This window comes from Salvelinus fontinalis, chromosome 5 (genome assembly GCF_029448725.1).
Source record: "Salvelinus fontinalis isolate EN_2023a chromosome 5, ASM2944872v1, whole genome shotgun sequence".
NCBI classification, from domain to species: Eukaryota; Metazoa; Chordata; class Actinopteri; order Salmoniformes; family Salmonidae; genus Salvelinus; species Salvelinus fontinalis.
In genome coordinates, this window is record NC_074669.1 from 15,852,600 (window position 1) to 15,877,732 (window position 25,133).

General features: G+C 43.8%; 1 protein-coding gene across 3 annotated transcripts in view; it reads left to right on the forward strand.

The window, feature by feature from the left end:
- LOC129855202 (SRSF protein kinase 2-like) overlaps nucleotides 1–25,133 on the forward strand; it is a 97,479-nt gene that overhangs the window by 29,154 nt on the left and 43,192 nt on the right. Inside the window, exon 1 of one of the 3 annotated variants that reach the window (XM_055922617.1) lies at nucleotides 11,208–11,895. The exons of the other annotated variants lie outside the window; for them this stretch is intronic. Within the exon in view, the coding sequence (XP_055778592.1) occupies nucleotides 11,858–11,895 (38 nt within the window). The 5' untranslated portion in view covers nucleotides 11,208–11,857. Of the gene's footprint in view, nucleotides 1–11,207; nucleotides 11,896–25,133 lie in introns of those variants that run through there. 3 annotated transcript variants of the gene reach the window in all.

Consider the following 25,133-nt stretch of genomic DNA (forward strand, 5'->3'; position numbering starts at 1 on the left):
CACAGACAGGCACAGACAGACACAGACAGACAGACACAGACAGACACAGACAGACAGTCAGACAGTCAGACAGACAGACACAGACAGACACAGACAGACAGACACAGACAGACACAGACAGACAGACAGACAGACAGACAGACACAGACAGACAGACACAGACAGACAGACAGACAGACACAGACAGACAGACAGACAGACAGACACAGACAGACAGACACAGACAGACAGACACAGACAGACAGACAGACACAGACAGACACAGACAGACAGACAGACAGACAGACACAGACAGACAGACACAGACAGACAGACAGACACAGACAGACAGACAGACAGACACAGACAGACACAGACAGACAGACACAGACAGACAGACACAGACAGACAGACAGACAGACACAGACAGACAGACACAGACAGACAGACACAGACAGACAGACACAGACAGACACAGACAGACAGACAGACACAGACAGACAGACACAGACAGACAGACACAGACAGACAGACACAGACAGACAGACAGACACAGACAGACAGACACAGACAGACACAGACAGACAGACACAGACAGACAGACACAGACAGACAGACACAGACAGACAGACAGACACAGACAGACAGACAGACACAGACAGACATACAGACACAGACAGACAGACACAGACAGACACAGACAGACACAGACAGACAGACACAGACAGACACAGACAGACACAGACAGACACAGACAGACAGACACAGACAGACAGACACAGACAGACAGACAGACACAGACAGACAGACACAGACAGACAGACACAGACAGACAGACAGACACAGACAGACACAGACAGACAGACAGACACAGACAGACAGACACAGACAGACAGACACAGACAGACAGACACAGACAGACAGACAGACACAGACAGACAGACACAGACAGACAGACACAGACAGACAGACACAGACAGACAGACACAGACAGACAGACAGACACAGACAGACAGACAGACACAGACAGACAGACACAGACAGACAGACACAGACAGACAGACACAGACAGACAGACACAGACAGACAGACAGACACAGACAGACAGACAGACACAGACAGACAGACACAGACAGACACAGACACAGACAGACAGACACAGACAGACACAGACAGACAGACACAGACAGACACAGACAGACACAGACAGACACAGACAGACAGACAGACACAGACAGACAGACACAGACAGACAGACAGACACAGACAGACAGACACAGACAGACAGACAGACACAGACAGACAGACACAGACAGACAGACAGACACAGACAGACAGACAGACAGACAGACACAGACAGACACAGACAGACAGACAGACAGACAGACAGACAGACACAGACAGACAGACACAGACAGACAGACACAGACAGACAGACACAGACAGACAGACACAGACAGACAGACACAGACAGACAGACACAGACAGACAGACACAGACAGACAGACACAGACAGACAGACAGACACAGACAGACAGACAGACAGACAGACAGACAGACAGACAGACAGCACTGATTACATTATAAATGGTGGTTATGATTAGCCTGGTGGAACCAACCTGATCTCTGCTTTCACCTTTCTATTTCACTTCAGATATCATCAAATGTGAAGTGAAATACAGTGGTGAACACAGCAATCAGGCTGGTCCCACAAGGCTAGGTTATGCCCTAGACATTATATCTAAATAAGCAACAAATAATGTCAGTTTACATAAATTATTTTTCACAATTGGGTTATCAAATGTATCAAAGTAATGAAGTGGGTTATCTTCTGTATTTGTACAAATGATGAGCCTGTGAAAGCTGTTGTCGCTGACAGGTGAATGTTGCTGGCCGGATACTTGCCAACGTGTGACTGACTGTTCTATTCATAGGAATGCTCACAGCGAGGGCATGTCTGCATGATAATGATGAGGGCCCCCTTGCTGGTCTTCTCTATTCTGCATGTTCAGCTGCAAACTGGACATCTCTCAAACAACTGCAGCAGGCAATCTTATGAGGTGATGTTGGGAGGGGCTGTGACGGTGATATAATTGCATTTTGTTCTAAAGAAAGGACAACGCTTTTCGCTAATACACTACCCAATCAAAATGACTACTAGCTGTATCTGCTTGGCTGGGGAATTAGTCCACTATTTTATCAAGCTGGGTATTTTTTTAATACAACTTTTCACTCTTCACATTACACACATTACCTGTAGTTGTTGATGAAGCTGTCAGTGCAGTAAGGAAGACTCGGCCAACAATGGAGGACCTGTCACAAGGGTACACTTTTATTTAGCCTGACAAGCTGTGAAAATAGCAAGTGAATTAAATTATTTTTGGAGGTCGCTAAACCATTGCAATCACATTGCTGGATATGTTATGATACCCACCTTTGCTCCTTCTGGTAGGTCCCAGCATCCCTTCATGACCAAGGGATCAGTCTGGTACCCAACTGTGCACTTTGTTTAACAGAAAAACAGGGTCAATGAGTGTCATCATCCCTCAATTATAAACAGCTTGAGAAATAACGTAATCTTGTATGGAAGCAAATTATATGCTTTACAGGTGTAGACTGACTGCCTCCAGATTAGATTAGATTCCGGCCGGTGACGCCGTTACACTATGCAACCAACTGTGACATGTTTTGCTATGGCCATGTTTTTTTTTAGGTTGTTTCTGCTAGTTAGTACACTTTTGTAGTCAGACATGAGTTAGCTAGTACCACCATAGCTGCATCCAATATTTATTTGCGCCCTAGACATGTGTTGCACCTCGGAGGCTAATGTGACTGTTTCATGTAAATTCCCCTAATTTAGAGGGGAAATACGATGACGTTGCTAAAGTAGGCAAATAATTAGTAGGAAAAACTTGGCCATTATGATATTGTCCAGTTTACTTTAGAGAGATGGCAAGGTTACCATTACTGTTGCAAGCTAGCAAAGTTGGTCAAAAATAGCTAGCAATGTTAATGTTAGCGAGCTAAAATACGGTGGTCCCCTCAATCTTAGTTAGCTGGATAAAAGTATACTGCATCTAAAGTCAATCTGGCTACATCACAATCATGCCAAAAGTTTTCCTACGTATAATTTGCCATCTTTTGAAATGTTATTGTGTTTCCAAGTCAAATCCGAGTTGTATTGCTAGGTAAGTAGGTAGCTAGGTAGGTATGTAGCTAGCTAGCTAACAACAGCTATGCTACCGATGATAGTGATAATAATTATCAAAATATAGCTACATATACAGATATATAACCAGCAGTCAATGGCAGGGATCATCAACTAGATTCAGCCACGGATGGTCGGGGGGGATGGAACATAATTACAAATAATTTGTAGACTGCAAATTGACCGCAAGGAGCCCAAACAGATATAATATTTGACTAAAACATAATGTAAACCTTGCTTACATTTGTATACGAGCACATGTCTCTCTATTATGCGTGGGAGTCAGCCGCTTATGATGAGGGAGGGCAATTTAGTTTTTCTTCATGACCATGGCCTTATTTCTATTACAGCATGTTGGATGACTGTCATTCATTTTCCATTCACCCAGTTCAATGTAACGTCAATAGGTTTAGACTACTACATGAAACTCAAATTTTCCCTATACCCATCATGAGGTTGCTACAACTTAGCCTATAAATGAAAGTTTACAATGTAGGTGCACACAGGTTGAGAGAAGAATTGAGATGATAGACAGTAACACATGGACAGACAGTGACCCATTCAATACCGCCTTGCACGCTCTTGCCTGCATCTAGCTTATATAGGGTGTGAACATTAGTCCACAGTTTCAAAAGAGTTTCTATTGGACAAATTTGGGTATTTTTATCACCGTTTTGTTTGCTTCCGTGTAAGAATTTTTTTTCGGCAGAATTGGTGGAATGAATACACCCTGATCACTCATAAACACAGTACCCTTTAATAGCAGCCATGTTGTATTCCATCTCACCGCTATGCACTCTCCTCTTCTCAGCTTTTCCCTTCGTTTGTGGACTTCAATGAACAACACATCAGCTGTCTGTGACCAGGCGAAAAAAACCTTTCTAAGTCAAACAGGGTTAGATAAAGGTGAAATAAAATGTAAAATAAATGTCATAATCGCTACACACAGCCTACATCGTTGTCCCCATATTAGCTAAAGTAACATCCTAGTCAACATAGCTAATAGAACTAATGTGTTAGTAAACCTGCTACAATCATGCAGTAAGATTACAGTTAATAGTCAGTAAGCAGTTACACCAGCGGGCCCCAGTGGCAATAAATTAATAAAACCAAAAGCTTATCTTGACTTGGAAGAGTTACAGTGTTATGTTGGATAGTCATAGCCAGCTAGCTAACATAGCATCCCTCTGTTTGAGCTGGGTGTTTGAGTAACTAAACTAGCCAGCTGCATTTGGTAGCTAAGTAAGTGAAACTGAAAGTGATTTTTTTTGGCAATCTCTCTCTTGCTTCTCCTTCATTTTTTAAGAAAGAAAAACTATTGTCTTTCTCTCTCTTTTGAGTCAACTACTCACCACGTGTTATGCACTGCAGTGCTAGCATTCTCTGATCCTTTGATTGGGTGGACAACATGTCAGTTGTCATAGTTACTGTGTAAGTCTCAGGATGGGGATGAGAACCAAAAGCCTCATAGGTTTTGTATTGAAGTCAATGTACCAAGAGGAGGACGGAAGCTAGCTGTCCTCCGGCTACACCATGGTGCAACCCTACAGAGTGCTGTTGAGGCTACTGTAGACCATTGCATAACAGTGTGTTTTAATCAAATATATAGTGACTTGAATATATTTAGTATGGCTTTATCTAAAAAGGATAACATTTATAATTTGTATGAAATTCACTGAGGAGGATGGTCCTCCCCTTCTTCCTCTGAGGAGCCTACAGATTAGGAACATTTAAATCACTTGGAGTGGATTTACTGGTGTTTTTACAGTCATTATGTCCAACAATGAAAATATATATACAGTTGAAGTTGGAAATTTACATACATCTTAGCCAAATACATTTAAACTAAATTTTTCCACAATTCCTGACATTTATTCCAAGGAAAAATTCCCTGTGATAGGTCAGTTAGGATCACCACTTTATTTTAAGAATGTGAAATGTCAGAATAATAGTAGAGAGTATGATTTATTTAAGCTTTATTTCTTTCATCACATTCCCAGTAGGTCAGAAGTTGACACACTTAATTAGTATTTGCTATCATTGCCTACAAATTGTTTAACTTGGGTCAAACGTTTCGGGTAGCCTTCGGCAAGCTTCCCACAATAAGTTGGATGAATTTTGGCCCATTCCTCCTGATAGAGCTGGTAAAACTGAGTCAGGTTTGTGATGGCCACTCCAATACCTTGACTTTGTTGTGCTTAAGCCATTTTGCCACAACTTTGGAAGTATGCTTGGAGTCATTGTCCATTTAGAAGACCCATTTGTGAACAAGCTTTAACTTCCTGACTGATGTCTTGAGATGTTGCTTGAGATGTTGCAATTTATCCACATAATTTTCTTTGCTCATGATGCCATCTATTTTGTGAAGTGCACCAGTCCCTCCTGCAGCAAAGCACCCCCACAACATGATGTCACCCCATGTGACAAAAAAGTACGATCTTTGTCCCCATGTGCAGTTGCAAACCGTAGTCTGGCTTTTTTATGGCGGTTTTGGAGCAGTGGCTTCTTCCTTGCTGAGCAGGTTTTCAGGTTATGTCAATACAGGACTCGTTTTACTGTGGATATAGATACTTTTGTACCTATTTCCTCCAGCATCTTCACATGGTCCATTGCTGTTGTTCTGGGATTTATTTGCACTTTTTGCACCAAAGTACGTTCATCTCTAGGAGATAGAACGCGTCTCCTTCCTGAGTGACATGACGGCTGTGTGGTCCCATGGTGTTTATACTTGCGTGCTATTGTTTGTACAGATGAAGGTGGTACCTTCAGGCTTTTGGAAATTGCTCCCAAGGATGAACCAGACTTGTGGAGGTCTACAATTTTTTTCTGAAGTCTTGGCTGATTTCTTCTGGTTTTCCCAATATGTCAAGCAAAGAGGCACTAAGTTTGAAGATAGGCCTTGAAATACATCCACAGGTACACCTCCAATTGACTCTAATGATGTCAATTATCATATCAGAAGCCTCTAAAGCCATGACATCATTTTGTGGAATTTTCTAAGCTGTTTAAAACTTCTTACGGCTGAGATCCCGTTAACGGGATCGATATGACAACAGCCAGTGAAAGTGCAGGGCGCCAAATTCAAAACAACAAATCTCATAATTAAAATTCCTCAGACATGGAAGTATTTTACACCATTTTAAAGATAAACTTGTTGTTAATCCCACCACAGTGTCCGATTTCAAAAATACTTTACGACGAAAGCACACCAAACGATTATGTTAGGTCTGCACCTAGTCACAGATAAACCAGCCATTTTTCCAGCCAAAGAGAGGAGTCACAAAAAGCAGAAATAGAGATAAAATGAATCACTAATCGTTGATGATCTTCATCTGATGACACTCATAGGAGTTCATGTTACACAATACATGTATGTTTTGTTCGATAAAGTTAATATTTATATCCAAAAATCTTAGTTTACATTGGCGTGTTATGTTCAGTAATGTTTTGCCTCCAAAACATCCGGTGATTTTGCAGAAAGCCACATCAATTTACAGAAATACTCATAATAAACATTGATAAAAGATACAAGTATTAAACATGGAACTTTAGATAAACTTCTCCTTAATGCAACCGCTGTGTCAGATTTCAAAAAAACTTTGCGGAAAAAGCACACCATGTGTGCACACCATCTGAGTACAGCGCTCAGAGCCCAAATAAGCCATAAAGATAGCTGCCATGTTTTGGAATCAACAGAAGTCAGAAATAGCATTATAAATATTCACTTACCTTTGATGATCTTCATCAGAATGCACTCCAAGGAATCCCAGTTCCACAATAAATGTTTGTTTTGTTCGATATAGTCCATCGTTTATGTCCAAATACCTTCATTTTGTTTGCACGTTCAGTCCAGTAATCCAAATTCATGACGCTCAGGTCAGACGAAAAGTCAAACAATTCCATTACAGTTCGTAGAAACATGTCAAACAATGTATAGAATCAATCTTTAGGATGTTTTTAACATAAATCTTCAATAATGTTTCAACCGGGGAATTCCTTTGTCTTCAGAAATGCAATGGAAAGCAGGTCGCTCTCATGTGAGCGCGCATGTTCAGCTCATGCCAGACACCTGACTCAAAGAGCTCTCCTTCCCTCATTCTTCACAGTAGAAGCATCAAACAAGGTTCTAAAGACTGTTGACATCTAGGAGCCTTAGGAAGTGCAATATGACCAATATCCCACTGTATATTGGATAGGCAAACTTACAAATCTCAGATTTCCCACTTCCTGGTTGGATTTTTTTCTCAGGTTTTTGCCTGCCATATGAGTTCTGTTATACTCACAGACATCATTCTAACAGTTTTAGAAACTTCAGAGTGTTTTCTATCAAAATCTACTAATATTATGCATATCTTAGCCCCCCCCCCCCCCCCCCTGAGCAGCAGGCACTTTACTCTGGGCACCTTTTCATCCAAGCTACTCAATACTGCCACCCAGCCATAAGAAGTTAAATGCACTGTCAACTTAGTGTATGTAAACTTCTGACCCACTGGAATTGTGATACAGTGAATTATAAGTGAAATAATCTGTCCAACCGGCCTCACAACCGCAGACCACGTGTAACCGCGCCAGCCCAGGGCCTCCTGCGGGATCGTCTGAGACCAGCCACCCGGATAGCTGATGAAACTGAGGACTATTCTTGTCTGTAATAAAGCCATCTTGTTGAAAAAACTCATTCTGATTGGCTGGGCCTGGCTACCAAGTGGGTGGGGTGGGCCTGCTATCCCAGGCCCACCCATGGCTGCGTCCCTGCCCAGTCATGTGAAACCCATGGATTAAGGCCTATTTAATTTATATCAATTAACTGATTTCCTTATATGAACTGTAACTCAGTAAAATCGTGGTAAGTGTTTCATGTTGTGTTTATATTTTTGGTCAATATATAATTGTTTTTTCTTTGCTCTTAAAACTTGGGGGGGCCAAATAAATCCACAGGCCACCAGTTGGGGAACCCTGATCTATGGTCTAGTATCCGGTATACTCACCACCACTGGGGACCAATGCCCTCCAACCACCTGCTCTGTATGATGGAGGTCCTTCAGCATGGCATGCAAACCATAGTTGTTGGCTGTGCATCCTGCTGGAAGCCAACATTCAAAATATTCAACCCTAGCTGGAAGAGTACATTGCATGGGTCTTTTCAGTTTCAAATAGCCGTGATCATTTGAATGCGTTGGTTGGGGGCGATGAAACAACAGAGGTCCATTCAATGAAGGGAAGCGAAGTCGACGGAGGGGCGATTTGCACGTGGAGCTTGGCAAAAGGGGGGATGACTTGTTGACATAAATGTAATTCAAACCCAACGTTCACATTTACTCCAAACCCAACCTTCATTTACTCCAAACCCAACCTTCATTTACTCCAAACCCAACCTTCATTTACTCCAAACCCAACCTTCATTTACTCCAAACCCAAACTTCACATTTACTCCAAACCCAACCTTCACATTTACTCCAAACCCAACCTTCACATTTACTCCAAACCCAACCTTCATTTACTCCAAACCCAACCTTCATTTACTCCAAACCCAACCTTCACATTTACTCCAAACCCAACCTTCATTTACTCCAAACCCAACCTTCATTTACTCGTTAGTGTAATTTTCACACTAGAATAAATGTTTCTCACTCCTATTGATGCCACATAGGCCGTTGTCAAAGGGATTTGTTGTTTAAGGGCAGTCACTCTTTAAAATGGGTGACAGGTCTTTAGTCTGTTCTTTTCCTCCTTTATGGAAATATGTGCCATCAGCTGTGTGTAGTGGAGGGGGGTCCTAGGCTCTATTAGTAATGCAGCTATGAGGCTGCATAGTGACTTAGAGTAGTGTTTACCTCCCTGTTGGCCCACAGCCACAGAGAATGAGGACAATTGGATGGGTCACTCTCATGTTTGCTTAATTATAATCCTTTTTTAGTGTGTTGTGTTATACATGTGCTATATGCTGTGAGTGGCACTATAGATGTGTGTGTGTGTGTGTTCCCGATTCTTATCTGAGCATGTTAAATCTCACACTCTTAGAGGCAGATATGCATGTCCTCAGATATGGATTGCATGTGGATTTCCCCATTTAAATGATCATACCACCACACAACACTAGTCTCATTCATACAGAGCTTTTGTTCATGTGCTAATGCTAGGACTATACCCTGTTTCACCCAAAGATGTGTAAATATACTAGATGACTGACAGGGGGCGCTGTGTTGAAGCCCCAAGCCTCCATCTTGGCACTCTCCCACCGTTGTAAAAATAATTTGGGAAACTATAGAAATGCATTTATTAATATCTATATTTGTTTTTGCCACGTTTATTCTATTACAGACACCTTCACCACTTGGGAAAATAAAAAAGTATATTACGTTAGCAAAAAATATTTAAAAGAGTATATATTTTTTAAAGTTCTGATGTTACTGTCTCCACTACAACAACAAAAAATACTTAAATACGTGTAATTTTGTCCTTGAAGAATTTAATTGAAATACTGTAGAATTCCATTCATTCCTATGGAGGACTGCTTCTTCTGGGGAGTGCCAATATGGCTGACCAGTGGCTTCAAAGCCTCTCATTGGCCAATGCATAGCATTAGCAATCCAGGGTTGTTTCATCATCGGTTTCACCCAGGGCTAATATCTACTGGAAAGCCTTTTACTTTCTCTGTAGCCTATGTTTCATGAACTTTAAAGTACATACGCAATGGTTTTGCCTGACCCAAATGTTTTTGTAAAGCTTGAATACATTCGGCATGGAATGCATACAGCAGCGTGTGTGAGTTTGTGTGTGCCATGGGTATGTGTTTGTACAGACAGTACAGACTCTTACCTGCTCGTGCAATTCCATTGTGTGCAAACGGAGGGTGGCTAGTCAGTAACCGTAACCTCAGAATACACGCACACACACACACACACAGCTACCTGGACTATTTGCATAGACCCCCTTTTCTTACACTGCTGCTACTTGCTGTTTATTATCTGTGCATAGTAATTTTACCCCTACCTACATGTAGTGTACATATTACCTCAATTACCTCGACTAATCTGTACGCCCGCACATTGACTCAGTACTGGTACCCCCTGTATGTAGCCTCGTTATTGTTATTTTATTGTGTTACCTTTTTTACTTAACTCTTATTTTATTAAAACTGAATTGTTGGTTAAAGGCTTCTAAGTTAGCATTTCACGGTAAGGTCTACATCTGTTATATTCGGCGCATGAGAGAGCGAGAGAGCGACGGGGGAGGGCAGTAGAGCGACGGGGGAGGGCAGTAGAGCGACGGGGGAGGGCAGTAGAGCGACGGGGGAGGGCAGTAGAGCGACGGGGGAGGGCAGTAGAGCGACGGGGGAGGGCAGTAGAGCGACGGGGGAGGGCAGTGGAGCGACGGGGGAGGGCAGTGGAGCGACGGGGGAGGGCAGTGGAGCGACGGGGGAGGGCAGTGGAGCGACGCCGGAGGGCAGTGGAGCGACGCCGGAGGGCAGTGGAGCGACGCCGGAGGGCAGTGGAGCGACGCCGGAGGGGAGCAGTAGAGCGACGGGGGAGGGCAGTAGAGCGACGGGGGAGGGCAGTAGAGCGACGGGGGAGGGCAGTAGAGCGACGGGGGAGGGCAGTAGAGCGACGGGGGAGGGCAGTAGAGCCACGGGGGAGGGCAGTAGAGCCATGGGGGATTGCAGTAGAGAGAGACCCCCGTCATGACACCCTCTGGCTACCTCTCTATGTGCTGTTCTCTCATGCAGAAATATACTCGTCTGCTGGGAGAGAGAGGGAATGTAGAGAGAAAAGATAATTACAACCATACACATTACAACCATAGAGGCAGAAAAGACATCGGAAAATGGATTGAGAGACAACGAGAGAAAAGAGGAGGGGGAGAAGAGGAGGATGGCAGATAGAGGGGGAGTCAGATCTGTGTGGCGTTGCCCCGAGATACAGGATGTCGTAATAAGGCAAAGGGGATGGAGGGAAGGAGGGAGGTCCGGACCACGCAGGGAGAGGGGTAGGAGAGACCTCAAGGAGAAGTGGTTTGGTTTCCCATTGGTCCCAGCCCTCCCACCCCCCTCTCTCTGTCAGGCAGTGGTTTGTTCCAGTTCGCTCTGGGCTCTGTTGTTGTGCAGAGCTGCAGAAGGCCTGCTAGAGCCAGCTACTGCACTGCTGCTGTTTTGGAAAGAGAGAGAGAGAGAGAGAGAAAGGGAGAGAGAGTGAAAAGGAAGAGGAGGACAGACAAAGCTGATTGAGACTGTGGGAGCTTGTGTGTTCATTTCATCACCATTTAAGAACCAACCAAGGAGGACAGAGAACAGGAGGAAAGAGAGTCAAAAAGCGAAAGTGAAATAGAGGGTGAAGGAGGTAAAGGAAGGGAGGAAGCTGGGTCTGAGGAAAGGCGTCTGACATTGCTTGTCTCGCTTCACACGCAGGAAGATTTCTGCTCAGCCAGCCCACAGCTGCTTTTTCCCCCTTACTACTCTTGGAGCGTTGTCCTCCATCCTTTCTTCTCCTCTGAGCAAGAGGAGGAGAGCTAGAAGGAGAAAGAGAGGAGGAGGAGGGGAGGCAGCCCCCCCTCCCCCTTACACAGACACACGGCACAGAACGAAGGGAGAGAGAGAGAGAAGCAGAGAAAAGAGAGCCTGTTCCTTGCCGTCTCTCTGTCGTCCCTCGGCGAGCGAGCGGCTAACAGGCACCGCTCATGTCCATGAACTCAGAGAAATCCTCGTCCCCCGAAAGGTAACATGTCCTCCCCTGCCCCCCTGTCTCTCCGTCCGTCTATCTCTATGCCATGCATTTTGTCTGGCTGACTGTCATTCTGTCTTCTGCTCCAGAATTCCCCCATATCCTTCCCTCCCTCCCTCCCTCCCTCCTTCCTTCTCTCTCTATCCATCTGTCTCTCCGTCTATCCTTATCTCTGTCCATCTCTAGCCGGTTGTCGTCTGCTATTGTTTGTAGAGGGTGCAGTGTGCTGACACGGTGAGGAAAAAGGCGCAGTGGTCATTTGTTGCATGCTGATGTAGCTTTTCATACAGGCAGTGGAAAAACAACAACACCTGATCAAACCATCTCTGTCTGTCTGTGTGTCTGTCTGTATGATGATGATGCTGCTCCTGCTAAGGCTATGAGGGACTCACACAGCATATCTGTCAACATGTCAACATTAGCACAGCCACTAGCATATCTCAGCAGGACAAAACAATCACACTTCAAATGACGAACACATCACCAGCAGCACATCTCAAAACACATGAAAGACAACAACGGAACATCAGACCTCATACAACCATCCCCCCCCCCCAAAATGGAATAAAATGTTGTTGTTTGCGTAGACATATTTTGCAGATGTTATTCCAGGTGCAGCGAAATGCTTATGTCTCTAACACCAACAGTGCAGTAATACCTTACAATACCTTACAATACACACAAATTAAACAAATGTAAATTAAGAAATATCAGAACAAGCAATGTCAGATTCTGGAGTGTAAATGTGTGTGTGTGTGTGTGCGTGTGCGTGTATGCGTGCGTGCGTGCGTATGTGTGTATATGTAGAGTTGAAGTCGGAAGTTTACATACACTTAGGTTGGAGTCATTAAACTTGTTTTTCAACAAGACAATCACTCCACAAATGTCTTGTTAACAAACAATGGTTTTGGCAAGTCGGTTAGGACATCTACTTTGTGCATGACACAAGTAATATTTCCAACAATTGTTTACAGACAGATTATTTCACTTATAATTCACTGTATCACAATTCCAGTGGGTCAGAAGTTTACATACACTAAGTTGACTGTGGCTTTAAACAGCTTAGAAAATTCCATAAAATGATGTCATGGCTTTAGAAGTTTCTAATAGGCTAATTGACATAATTTGAGTCAATTGGAGGTGTACCTGTGGATGTATTTCAAGGCCTACCTTCACACTCAGTGCCTCTTTACTTGACATATTGGGAAAACCAGAGGAAATCAGCCAAGACTTCAGACAAAAAATAGTAGACCTCCACAAGTCTGGTTCATCCTTGGGAGCAATTTCCAAAAGCCTGAAGGGACCACCTTCATCTGTACAAACAATAGTACGCAAGTATAAACACTATGGGACCACGCAGCCGCCATACCGCTCAGGAAGGAGACGCGTTCTGTCTCATTTTAAAAGGGTAATTGATCATTATAAAACCCTTTTGCAATTATGTTAGCACAGTTGAAAACTGTTGTGCTGATTTAAAGAAGCAATAAAACTGGCCTTCTTTAGACTAGTTTAGTGTCTGGAGCATCAGAATTTGTGTGTTTGATTACAGGCTCAAAATGGCTAGAAACAAAGAACTTTCTTCTGAAACTCGTCAGTCTATTCTTGTTCTGAGAAATGACGGCGACCATGCGAGAAATTGCCAAGAAACTGAAGATCTCGTTCAACGCTGTGTACTACTCCCACAGAACAGCACAGACTGTCTCTAACCAGAATGGAAAGAGGAGTGGGAGGCCCCGGTGCACAACTGAGCAAGAGGACAAGTACATTAGAGTGTCTAGTTTGAGAAACAGATGCCTCAAGTCCTCAACTGGCAGCTTCATTAAATAGTACCCGCAAAACACCAGTCTCAACGTCAACAGGGAAGAGGCGACTCCGGCATGCTGGCCTTCTAGGCAGATTTGCAAAGAATTTATATTTTATATTCTTCAAAGTAGCCACCCTTTGCCTTGATGACAGCTTTGCACACGTTTGGCATTCTCTCAACCAGCTACACCTGGAATGATTTTCCAACAGTCGTGAAGGTGTTCCCACATATGCTGAGCTCTTGTTGGATGCTCTTCCTTCACTTTGCTCTCCTACTTACCCTAAACCATCTCAATTGTGTTCAGGTTGGGTGATTGTGGAGGCCAGGTCATCTGATGCAGCACTCCATCACTCTCCTTCTTGGTCAACTTGCCCTTACACAGCCTGGAGGTGTGTTGGGTCATTTTCCTGTTGAAAAACAAATGATATTCCCACTAAGAGCACACCAGATGAGATGGCGTATTGCCGCAGAATGCCTTCTCTATCCATTATGGTATGAGGTCGGTGGGTTTGCAGAGCCTTCCCCAAACCATAGCCCTAACCTTAACCACTTGGAATTAATGCCGAAACTGTTAACATCGTGAGTTTTTTCTGTTTTTTAAACCCTGTAACAGTGCAGAACTAACTCTGACACCATGAGGAATCAATGCGTCAAAAATAGACATTCATCCATAATACGTCGAATTTCGAAGAAGAACTATGGGCTCTTGTTGCAGTATAAGAAGGCATCCAGAATGTATGTTAACCTGTTTGTGCTGCAGGGGCAGTATTGAGTAGCCGGATAAAAGGTGCCCATTTCAAACGGCCTCGTACTCAATTCTTGCTCATACAATATGCATATTATTATTACTATTGGATAGAAAACACTCTCTAGTTTCTAAAACCGTTTGAATTATATCTGTGAGTAAAACAGAACTCATTTGGCACAAACTTCCTGACAGGAAGTGGAAAATCTGAAATCGATGCTCTCTTCTAGGGCCTGCCTATAAAGGTCCTTGATATTTATTAGAATACATGCACTTCATACGTCTTCCACTAGATGTCGACAGGCAGTGAGAGAAGAAATGGAGTGAATAACTTGATCTGGGGTCGAACAAAAGCTCTTTGTATGACGTGTCACCAGTTTCCTGTTTTCTGGAGAGCGCGTGAAGGGACCTGGATTTGCCTTCTGATAAGCTGTCGTTATGGACGACTAATATCTCCGGCTTTGATTTTATTTGATACATGTGACAATGTCATGGTAAAGTATGTTTTTTCAATATAGTTTTATTAGATTATTGAAATTTTTTCGGGACGTTAGGCGTGTTGCGTTGTCTGCGTTTGTTCACGAAGGAGAGCTTAGTGCCACTTTGCTAGCTTTCCGTGCTAATTGACTGGAGAAGAGGACATTCTAAATCCAAACAACGATTGTTCCCGACAAAGGACCCCTTGTACAACATTCTGATGAAAGATCATCAAAAGTAGGACCCATTTTATGATGTTATTTCATATATCTGTCGAACATGTTGTACTAGTAGTTTGCGGCCAGGTTTTGGGCACGCTCTCGCCATAACGTAAACTGCATATCGTAATGAAGTTATTTTTAGAATTCTAACACGGCGATTGCATTAAGAACTAGTGTATCTATCATTTCCTATACAACATGTATTTTATAGTTATGTTTATGAATAGTTATTTGGTCAGAATATGTGAATGCCAGAAAAATATCCGGACGTTGTGGGGAAAAGATGCTACGTTAGCACAATGTATAACCACTGATTTCAGCTCTAAATATGCACATTTTTTAACAAAACATAAGTGTATGTATAACCTGATGTTATAGGACTGTCATCTGATGAAGCTTATCAAGGTTAGTCAAAAATGATATATCTTTTGCTGGTTTGTTACGATTGCTAACTTTTGCTGCTGGGGAATGGCTTGTGTTTCTGGCCATTGTGGTAAGCTAATATAATGCTATATTGTGTTTTCGCTGTAAAACACTTAAGAAATCGGAAATATTGGCTGGAATCACAAGATGCCTGTCTTTCTTTTGCTGTACACCATGTATTTTTCAGAAATGTTTTATGATGAGTATTTAGGTATTTGATGTTGGTGTCTGTAATTACTTTGACTGCTTCGGTGCCATTTCTGACGGTAGCTGTGATGGTAGCTGCAATGTAAAACTGATTAATAGCTCAAATATGCACATTTTTCAAACAATACATAGATTTATTGAATAACATGTTATAAGACTGTCATCTGATGAAGTTGTTTCTTGGTTACTTTGGTTGGTTCTTGGTTAGTTAGGTTGGCTTTGTGCATGCTACCTGTGCTGTGAAAAATGTCTGTCCTTTTTTGTATTTGGTGGTGAGCTAACATAAATATACGTGGTGTTTTTGCTGTAAAACATTTTAAAAATCGGACATGTTGGCTGGATTCACAAGATGTTTATCTTTCAAATGCTGTATTGGACTTGTTAATGTGTGAAAGGTAAATATTTCTAAAAAAATATATTTTGAATTTCGCGCCCTGCAATTGAAGTGGCTGTTGTCATATTGTGCCCGGCTTCGGGCTTGCAGCCATAAGAAGTTTAATGTCATAACAAAGCCGGCTTATATTATGCCTAATGCATTATCTGTCACGATCGTCTTCTGGTGAATGAGTGGACGCAGGCGCAGCGTGATATAAATACATCCTCTTTTTATTTACGAAGAAGATGACCACGAAACGAAACACTTTACAAACTAACAAAACAACAAACGACCGTGAAGCTACAAACGAAAGTGCACACACAAGCTACTAACGTTTAGACATAGACAATTACCCACAACCTGCCTAATGCCTATGGCTGCCTAAAATATGGCTCCCAATCAGAGACAATGACAAACAAGCTGTCTCTGATTGAGAACCATTCAGGCAACCATTGACATACCTAGACACCTACACTAAACACAACCCCATAAACTCTACCAAAACCCCCTATACAGTACAACCACCCAAGACGAGACAAATACACACACACATCCCCCATGTCACACCCTAACCTAACTAAAATAATACAGAAAACAAAGATAACTAAGGCCAGGGCGTGACATTATCAGTGATATACAATGCAATATGAGTATCTATGCCAACAGACGGTATACAAGTGTATTAATGCTAATATGTGAGCAGGTTTATATGGGCTAATGTATTTGTGTAAGAGGGCAGATTATTTGAAGTGTATCAGCAATAGGCCTATTCATCATTATATTTGATTTCATTTCATCTGAGAGCTTTATCTGGATATCTGTGCCAAATCACTATATTGGGCCTGTGTTTGGGGTATCAGTGCTTTATTTTTAAGGTACCATCTGGGCCAGAGGAACACACACACACACACACGCACACACACACACACACACACACACACACACACACACACACACACACACACACACACACACACACACACACACACACACACACACACACACACACACACTGCTGAGTTAGATTGAGCTAAACTGTGATAGCCATCAGTCAGTTGAGCTGACTAGCTGAGACGCCAGCAGCGGGAGCTGTGTGAATTAGGATGGGTGATAGCTAGAGGGGAAGGATAGAGGGAGGGATGGAAGAAGTGGGGTAGGAGGAGAGCTGTGAGCGTAATGATGCTCTGCCTCTGACACTTTTTTTAAAGCAGCAGGCAGGCAGATTTTGACGACGGCTGTTGTGTAAGATGGCACTAGAGGCAGGGCAGGGGAAAGGAGGTAAAACTGGTTCTTGATCAGATATCTTTCTTTCATCCCTAATGGTTATGATGATTATTGTGACCAGGTAATCTGACCATAGATCTGTGGTTAGGGAGAACTACTAAGGACTGTACCTCGAGCCATGGCAGGGATGTATGCAGCTGGGAAGGGAGGGATTGGGGGAGGTTTGGGAAGGGTGTGCGTTTTGACATCTGAGGGTTTCAGTATGTGTTTGTGTTGTTTGGTTGCAGTCTTTGTTCTATAACAGAATGTAAATGTAATGTACTGTTTTATTAGTCCACAGATGAGCTGGGGTGTCGGTGGCACGATGTTCTACATGGATGTGGTCGGGTGTTTGTGTCTGGACTGCAGTGCTTAGTTTGAGAGAAAGTGGCAAGAGAAACGGAGACAAGGAGACAGAGAGAGAGAAAGCTAAAGAGACAGAGAGAGAGAAAGCTAAAGAGACAGAGAGAGAGAAAGCTAAAGAGACAGAGAGAGAGAAAGCTAAAGAGACAGAGAATGAGACAGAGAGACGGAGAGAGAGAGAAAGCTAAAGAGACAGAGAGAAGGAGACAGAGAAAGCTAAAGAAACAGAGAAGGAGACAGACAGAGAGAGAAAGCTAAAGAGACAGAGAGAAGGAGACAGACAGAGAGAGAAAGCTAAAGAGACAGAGAGAAGGAAACAGACAGAGAGAGAAAGCTAAAGAGGCAGAGAGAGAGAAAGCTAAAGAGACAGAGAGAAGGAGACACAGAGAGAGAAAGCTAAAGAGGCAGAGAGAGAGAAAGCTAAAGAGACAGAGAGAAGGAGACAGTGAAAGCTAAAGAGACAGAGAGAAGGAGACAGACAGAGAGAGAAAGCTAAAGAGACAGAGAGAAGGAGACAGAGAGAGAGAAAGCTAAGGAGACAGAGAGATGGAGACAGAGAGATGGAGACAGAGAGATGGAGACAGAGAGATGGAGACAGAGAGATGGAGACAGAGAGAAGGAGACAGAGAGAGAGAGAAAGCTAAGGATACAGACAGAATGAGCAGAGAGAGAGAGAAAGCTAAAGAGACAGAGAGAAGGAGAAAGAGAGAAGGAGAAAGCTAAAGAGACAGAGAAATAGAGAGGCAGATCCAGTAGAGAGATAGATGTCTGTCGTTAGTGCTGTCTGTGGGTTACCTCATTATGGTGTAGGGCTGTTACTTAAGTGATAATGCTCGAGAAGCCGGTGTTTGGGGGATATATTGGCACGGGGGTTGTTAGGCCTGAGACGAAGTTGAGGGATGGCAAACCGTGCCAATATATCCTCCAAACACCGGCTTCTCGGGCATTATCACTTAATAAATTATCACTTATTATCACTCACTTTCATACAATGCGTTACCAACATATTAAAATGATTTACAAATTTTCATTAATACACAAACAATGACCCACAAACAGCTAAAGCCCATGGCAGCCTTAAATATGGCTCCCAATTAGAGACAACCGAAATCAGCTGTCTCTAATTGAGAACCCATTCCGGCCACCATAGACTTTCCTAGAACTACACCCAACATAGACACATACACTCAACACCAAACCATAAACTACACCAAACACCCCCTCTACCATATAATACCCCAAAATACACACATACCCCATGTCACACCCTGACCTAACTAAAATAATAAATAAAACAAATAATACTAAGGCCAGGGCGTGACAATAATAAACACTACAATGGTTACCTGCTATGCTTATGAGTGAGATAGGAAGCAATGTGAATTATAGAATTTAATAGATGAATGAAGTGATGATCCATTGAGACTGCTCTTTAGCACACCAGTATCTCTACTTGCACATCCTCATCTGCACATATATCACTCCAGTGTAAATTGTAATTACTTCACCACTTTGGCCTATTTATTGCCTTGCCTCCTTACTTCATTTGCACACACTGTATACAGATTTTTCTATTGTGTTATTGACTGTACGTTTGATTATCCCATGTGTAACTCTGTGTTGTTGTTTTTGTCACACTGCTTTGCTTTATCTTGGCCAGGTCTACCTGGTTAAATAAAGGTTAAATAAAAAGACCAGCCTTACTGATTGAACTTTCGTAAATACATTTGTGTTTTTCTGTGAAACCTTTTTGTGTTAGTGTGTTGTGAGTGGGTGGTGTGTGTTTCTGTGAAACCTTTTTGTGTTAGTGTGTTGTGAGTGGGTGGTGTGTGTTTCTGTGAAACCTTTTTGTGTTAGTGTGTTGTGAGTGGGTGGTGTGTGTTTCTGTGAAACCTTTTTGTGTTAGTGTGTTGTGAGTGGGTGGTGTGTGTTTCTGTGAAACCTTTTTGTGTTAGTGTGTTGTGAGTGGGTGGTGTGTGTTTCTGTGAAACCTTTTTGTGTTGTGAGTGGGTGGTGTGTGTCTGTGAAACCTTTTTGTGTTAGTGTGTTGTGAGTGGGTGGTGTGTGTTTCTGTGAAACCTTTTTGTGTTAGTGTGTTGTGAGTGGGTGGTGTGTGTTTCTGTGAAACCTTTTTGTGTTGTGAGTGGGTGGTGTGTGTTTCTGTGAAACCTTTTTGTGTTAGTGTGTTGTGAGTGGGTGGTGTGTGTTTCTGTGAAACCTTTTTGTGTTAGTGTGTTGTGAGTGGGTGGTGTGTGTTTCTGTGAGATCCCGTGTGTGTCCATGGGTGCCTGCCATGGCCCCCATGTGAGATTGGATAAGCCAACGTGTTTTTACTGTGATTACTTGAGCTGCCACTCAGAGAGAGTGAGAGAGAGTGAGAGAGAGTGAGAGAGAGAGAGTGAGACCACACAAAGGGACACCAGTGATAGACAGAATGGTGTCAGCTCCACCCACCAACAGTGGCTGTTTGAATCATCAGAAAGTCAGGGCCAGACAGCACAGTCCTAGGCCACATTGCATTGGTTCTAGTCAGCAAGCCTCCTTTACCAAATCACCACTGATCTGACACGAGTTGATAGCCAGTGAAGGTCAGACACAGACAGAAACCGAGACAAATGCTACATCCCAAGAATCTCAAACAGCCTACTTCCCTCTTCTCATGTGCCCTCGACCACTTATCTGAAATAAGATTATAAGATTAAGGGAAAGTGAAATGAGACAAGAAGAGGCTGTCGAAATAGAGTATTGGACCTCAGCCAGCCGCCCATGAAGCCCAGTCAGCCCAGAAGTAGCAGCAGTCACATCTGGAGCCGCCATGATCCCTCACATACCGACAGTCCATTCTTTTCTCCCTCCATCTTCAGCCTGCAGTGTGACCCACATTACATCACTACACCCAGGCTGGCTGCTTCATAGATATGCCACAATAGCATAGCAGCTGATATACTGATGTATGAAGCATGATATACTGTAGTGCCAGCGACTAGCAAGAGCGTATGCCGGACCCCATTAGCCCCAATGCATGGTCCCGCTCCCCTCTTTGTTTCTCTCACTCTGTGTCTGCAGCATCCCTCTCTTGGCTTCCCTCTCTTTCTCTCTGTGTAACTCTGTGTTGTTGTATGTGTCGAACTGTTTTGCTTTATCTTGGCCAGGTTGCAGCTGCAAATGAGAACTTGTTCTCAACTGGCCTACCTGGTTAAATAAAGGTGAAATAAAAGTGTCTGGCCAGCTGCCATCTCTGTTTCCATTTCTCTCTCTATCTAGCTATATGTATTCATCTCGTTGTCTATATTCTCTCACTCTCTCTGTCTCTGTCTCTGTGTGTGTCCTGTGTGTGTCAGAAGGGTCAGTAGCAGACCAGACATGGCTCAACTGGCCTCTGTCTGTAGCAGCAGAAGAAGTGACTGTTGTCTGTCAGCTAGTGCCAGTCTGTATACTCAAAGGGCTTGGCGAATTACAATTGGACTGTTTTTGCTATGTATTCTACTTTTAAATGTGTCTGACCTGTGAAGATGGGAAGCATTGAGTCAAACAGGCCCTTGAGCAGAATGAACCAGACACACCACACAACACCCCAGAGGATTGGTCATGTGATGTGGCTTTAGTGACCTGATCTACAGGATGAGTCACATACAGGTCGCTAGGGTTCGCAGTCCAGGGTTAAATGGGATGGTTGGGGGACAGAGGAGTTCTTCCATAGCCTTAGCGCCAGTCTGTTTGCGCTATCATGCCAACTCCTTGTCACTCACTGTCAATATGAGGCAAGGCCTTGCTTACACAGCACAGTCATATATCCAACCTCTGTTCAATCGTCTATAGATGATTTGTCATCGGCTCTGTCCATGTCATGATCACGTTATGAAGAATCACGTTTGTAAATATATTTTGGCATCTGCCTGTTACTCAGGCAGATACCTGCTCTTATAATTATAAAGGTCTGGCATCATGATCATCCAAACTATTCCCTCTTCCCTCCCCTTCTGCTGTACTTGAAATGGTTCGTTTATGTGTGTTAGTGCACTCTCTCTCTGTCTCTCTCTCTCTGTCTCTCTCTCTGTCTCTCTCTCTGTCTCTCTCTCTGTCTCTCTCTCTGTCTCTCTCTCTCTCTCTCTTTCTGTCTCTCTCTTTCTGTCTCTCTCTTTCTGTCTCTCTCTTTCTGTCTCTCTCTGTCTCTCTCTGTCTCTGTCTCTCTCTCTGTCTCTCTCTCTGTCTCTCTCTCTGTCTCTCTTTCTGTCTCTCTCTCTGTCTCTGTCTCTGTCTCTCTCTCTCTCTTTCTCTCTCTCTCGCTCTCTCTCTTTCGCTCTCCTCTCTCCTCTTCATGCTAGATTATGGAAACATAATTTTTAGATCAGCAGGTAAGGGTGCTCTCGAGCGGCTAAATGTTATTTTCCATTCGGCCATCAGATTTGCCACCAAAGCCCCTTGTAGGACACATCACTGCACTCTATACTCCTCTGTAAACTGGTCATTTCTGTATACCTGTCACAATACCCACTGGTTGATGCTTATTTATAAAAACCCTCTTAGGCCTCACTCCCCCCTATCTGAGATACCTACTGCAGCCCTCATCCTCCACATACAACACCCGTTCTGCCAGTCACATTCTGTTAAAGGTCCCCAAAGCACACACATCCTTGGCTCGCTCCTCTTTTCAGTTCGCTGCAGCTAGCGACTGGAACGAGCTGCAACAAACACTCAAACTGGGCAGTTTTATCTCACTCTCTTCATTCAAAGACTCACTCATGGACACTCTTACTGACAGTTGTGGCTCATTTGCGTGATGTATTGTTGTCTCCACCTTCTTGCTCTTTGTGGCTATTGTCTGTGCCCAATAATGTTTGTACCATGTTGTGTTGCTACAATGTTGTTTTTATGTCATGAGGCTACCATGCTGTTTTTATGTTGTGTTGCTACCATGCTGTTTTTATGTTGTGTTGCTACCATGTTGTTGTCATGTTGTGTTGCTACCATGTTGTTGTCATGTTGTGTTGCTACCATGTTGTTGTCATGTTGTGTTGCTACCATGTTGTTGTCATGTTGTGTTGCTACCATGTTGTTGTCATGTTGTGTTGCTACCATGCTGTTTTTATGTTGTGTTGCTACCATGCTGTTTTTATGTTGTGTTGCTACCATGTTGTTGTCATGTTGTGTTGCTACCATGTTGTGTTGTCATGTGTTGCTGCCTTGTTATGTTGTTGTCTTAGGTCTCTCTTTATGTAGTGTTGTGTTGTCTCTCTTGTCGTGATGTGTGTTTTGTCCTATATTTATATTGTATTTTATTTATTTATTTTCATCCCAGCCCCCGTCCCCGCAGGAGGCCTTTTGCCTTTTGGTACACCATCATTGTAAATAAGAATTTGTTCTTAACTGACTTGCCTAGTTAAATAAAGGTTAAATACAAATAAATAAATATAAATAAAATCTCTCACTTCTCTTCCTGTCCTTCTTTTAGTTTCTCTCTTTTCTCTTTGTCATCTGAGGTTCTCTTACATCTGACTGGTTTTCAGGTACTGGAGGTGGTGAAGGTGTAGCGGAGGTGGTGGTGGTGAAGGTGGTGCCGGTAGGGGTGATGGATGAGGGGGTGGTAGTGGAGGTGGTGCCAGTGGAGGTGTTGCCAGTGCTAGAGGTTATGTCGGTCGTGCCGGTAGTGATGGTGGTGCTGGTGGAGGTGATGGTGGAGGTAGTAGTAGTACACGTACCACATCTAACAATCAGCTAGAATATCAAAATCAAATATCATTTTATTTGTCACATGGGCCGAATACAACCGGTGTAGACTTTACCGTGAAATGCTTACTTACAAGCCCTTAACCATCCATACAGAGTTAAAATGTAAGAATATTTGCACACACAATAAATAACAGTAGCGATACTATACAAGGAGTACCGGTACTGAGTCAATGTGCTGGGGGTACGAGGTAGTAGAGGTAATTGAGGTAATATTATGTACATGTAGGTAGGGGTAAAAGTGACTAGGCAATCAGGAGAGATAATAAACAGAGTAGCAGCAACAAGTGTGAAAGTGTGTCTGGGTGTGTGTGGCGTCAATATGCGTGTGTGTGTGTGTTTGTTTGTGTGTGTGTTTGTGTGTGTGTGTGTGTGTGTGTGTGTGTGTGTGTGTGTGTGTGTGTGTGTGTGTGTGTGTGTGTGTGTGTGTGTGTGTGTGTGTGAGAGAGCTCTTTACAGATTAGGAAAGTAGGGGTAAACGCTGGGTCAGCAGATAACTAATATCTGGGCTGACATAGCTGCTGTATTAACACACTGGAATGATAATGGTCTGTTTGTTTGATTGTTTCTGTGTGTGTGTGTGTGTGTCAGCTTGTGTGTGTGAATGTGAGTTCTTTCATGTGTGTGTGTGCTGTCCCAGGTGGCTGTAAGTGCCCAGCATGAGGGCCTACTATACAGCTCTTAGATCCCCCCCCTGAAACCCCCTCCCAGAGACACAGCCCCATAGTTCCAGAGATGCACCAGACACACATAGAGAGTAGACACAGAGGCGCGTAGAGAGTAGAAACAGAGCCTCACAGGCTGACCAGAGACACGTAGAGCATAGAAACAGAGACGCGTAGAGAGTAGAAACAGAGACGCGTGGAGAGTAGAAACAGAGGCGCGTGGAGAGTAGAAACAGAGACGTAGAGACATAGAGAGTAGAAACAGAGGCGTGTGGAGAGTAGAAACAGAGACATAGAGAGTAGAGACATAGAGAGTAGAAACAGAGGCGTGTGGAGAGTAGAAACAGAGACATAGAGAGTAGAGACATAAAGAGTAGAAACAGAGACACGTGGAGAGTAGAAACAGAGGCGTGTGGAGAGTAGATCAGGATAGAGGGGCAACTCCGGACTGAAAGGCAGCTCCGGACAGAGAGACAGCTCTGGACTGATGGGCAGTTCTGGGTATCTAGCCTTTTTAGGCTGAAGGGCAGCTCATGGCTGACTGACGACTCTCGACGCTCATGGCTGGCTGACGGCTCTCGACGCTCATGGCAGGCTGACGGCTCTCGACGCTCATGGCAGGCTGACGGCTCTCGACGCTCATGGCAGGCTGACGGCTCTCGACGCTCATGGCAGGCTGACGGCTCTCGACGCTCATGGCAGGCTGACGGCTCTCGACGCTCATGGCGCTCTGACGGCTCTGGCTGCTCATGGCTCTCTGACGGCTCTGGCTGCTCATGGCTCTCTGACGGCTCTGGCTGCTCATGGCTCTCTGACGGCTCTGGCTGCTCATGGCTCGCTGGCGGCTCTGGCAGATCCTGTCTGGTTGGCGGCTCTGGCAGATCCTGTCTGGTTGGCGGCTCTGGCAGATCCTGTCTGGTTGGCGGCTCTGGCAGATCCTGTCTGGTTGGCGGCTCTGGCA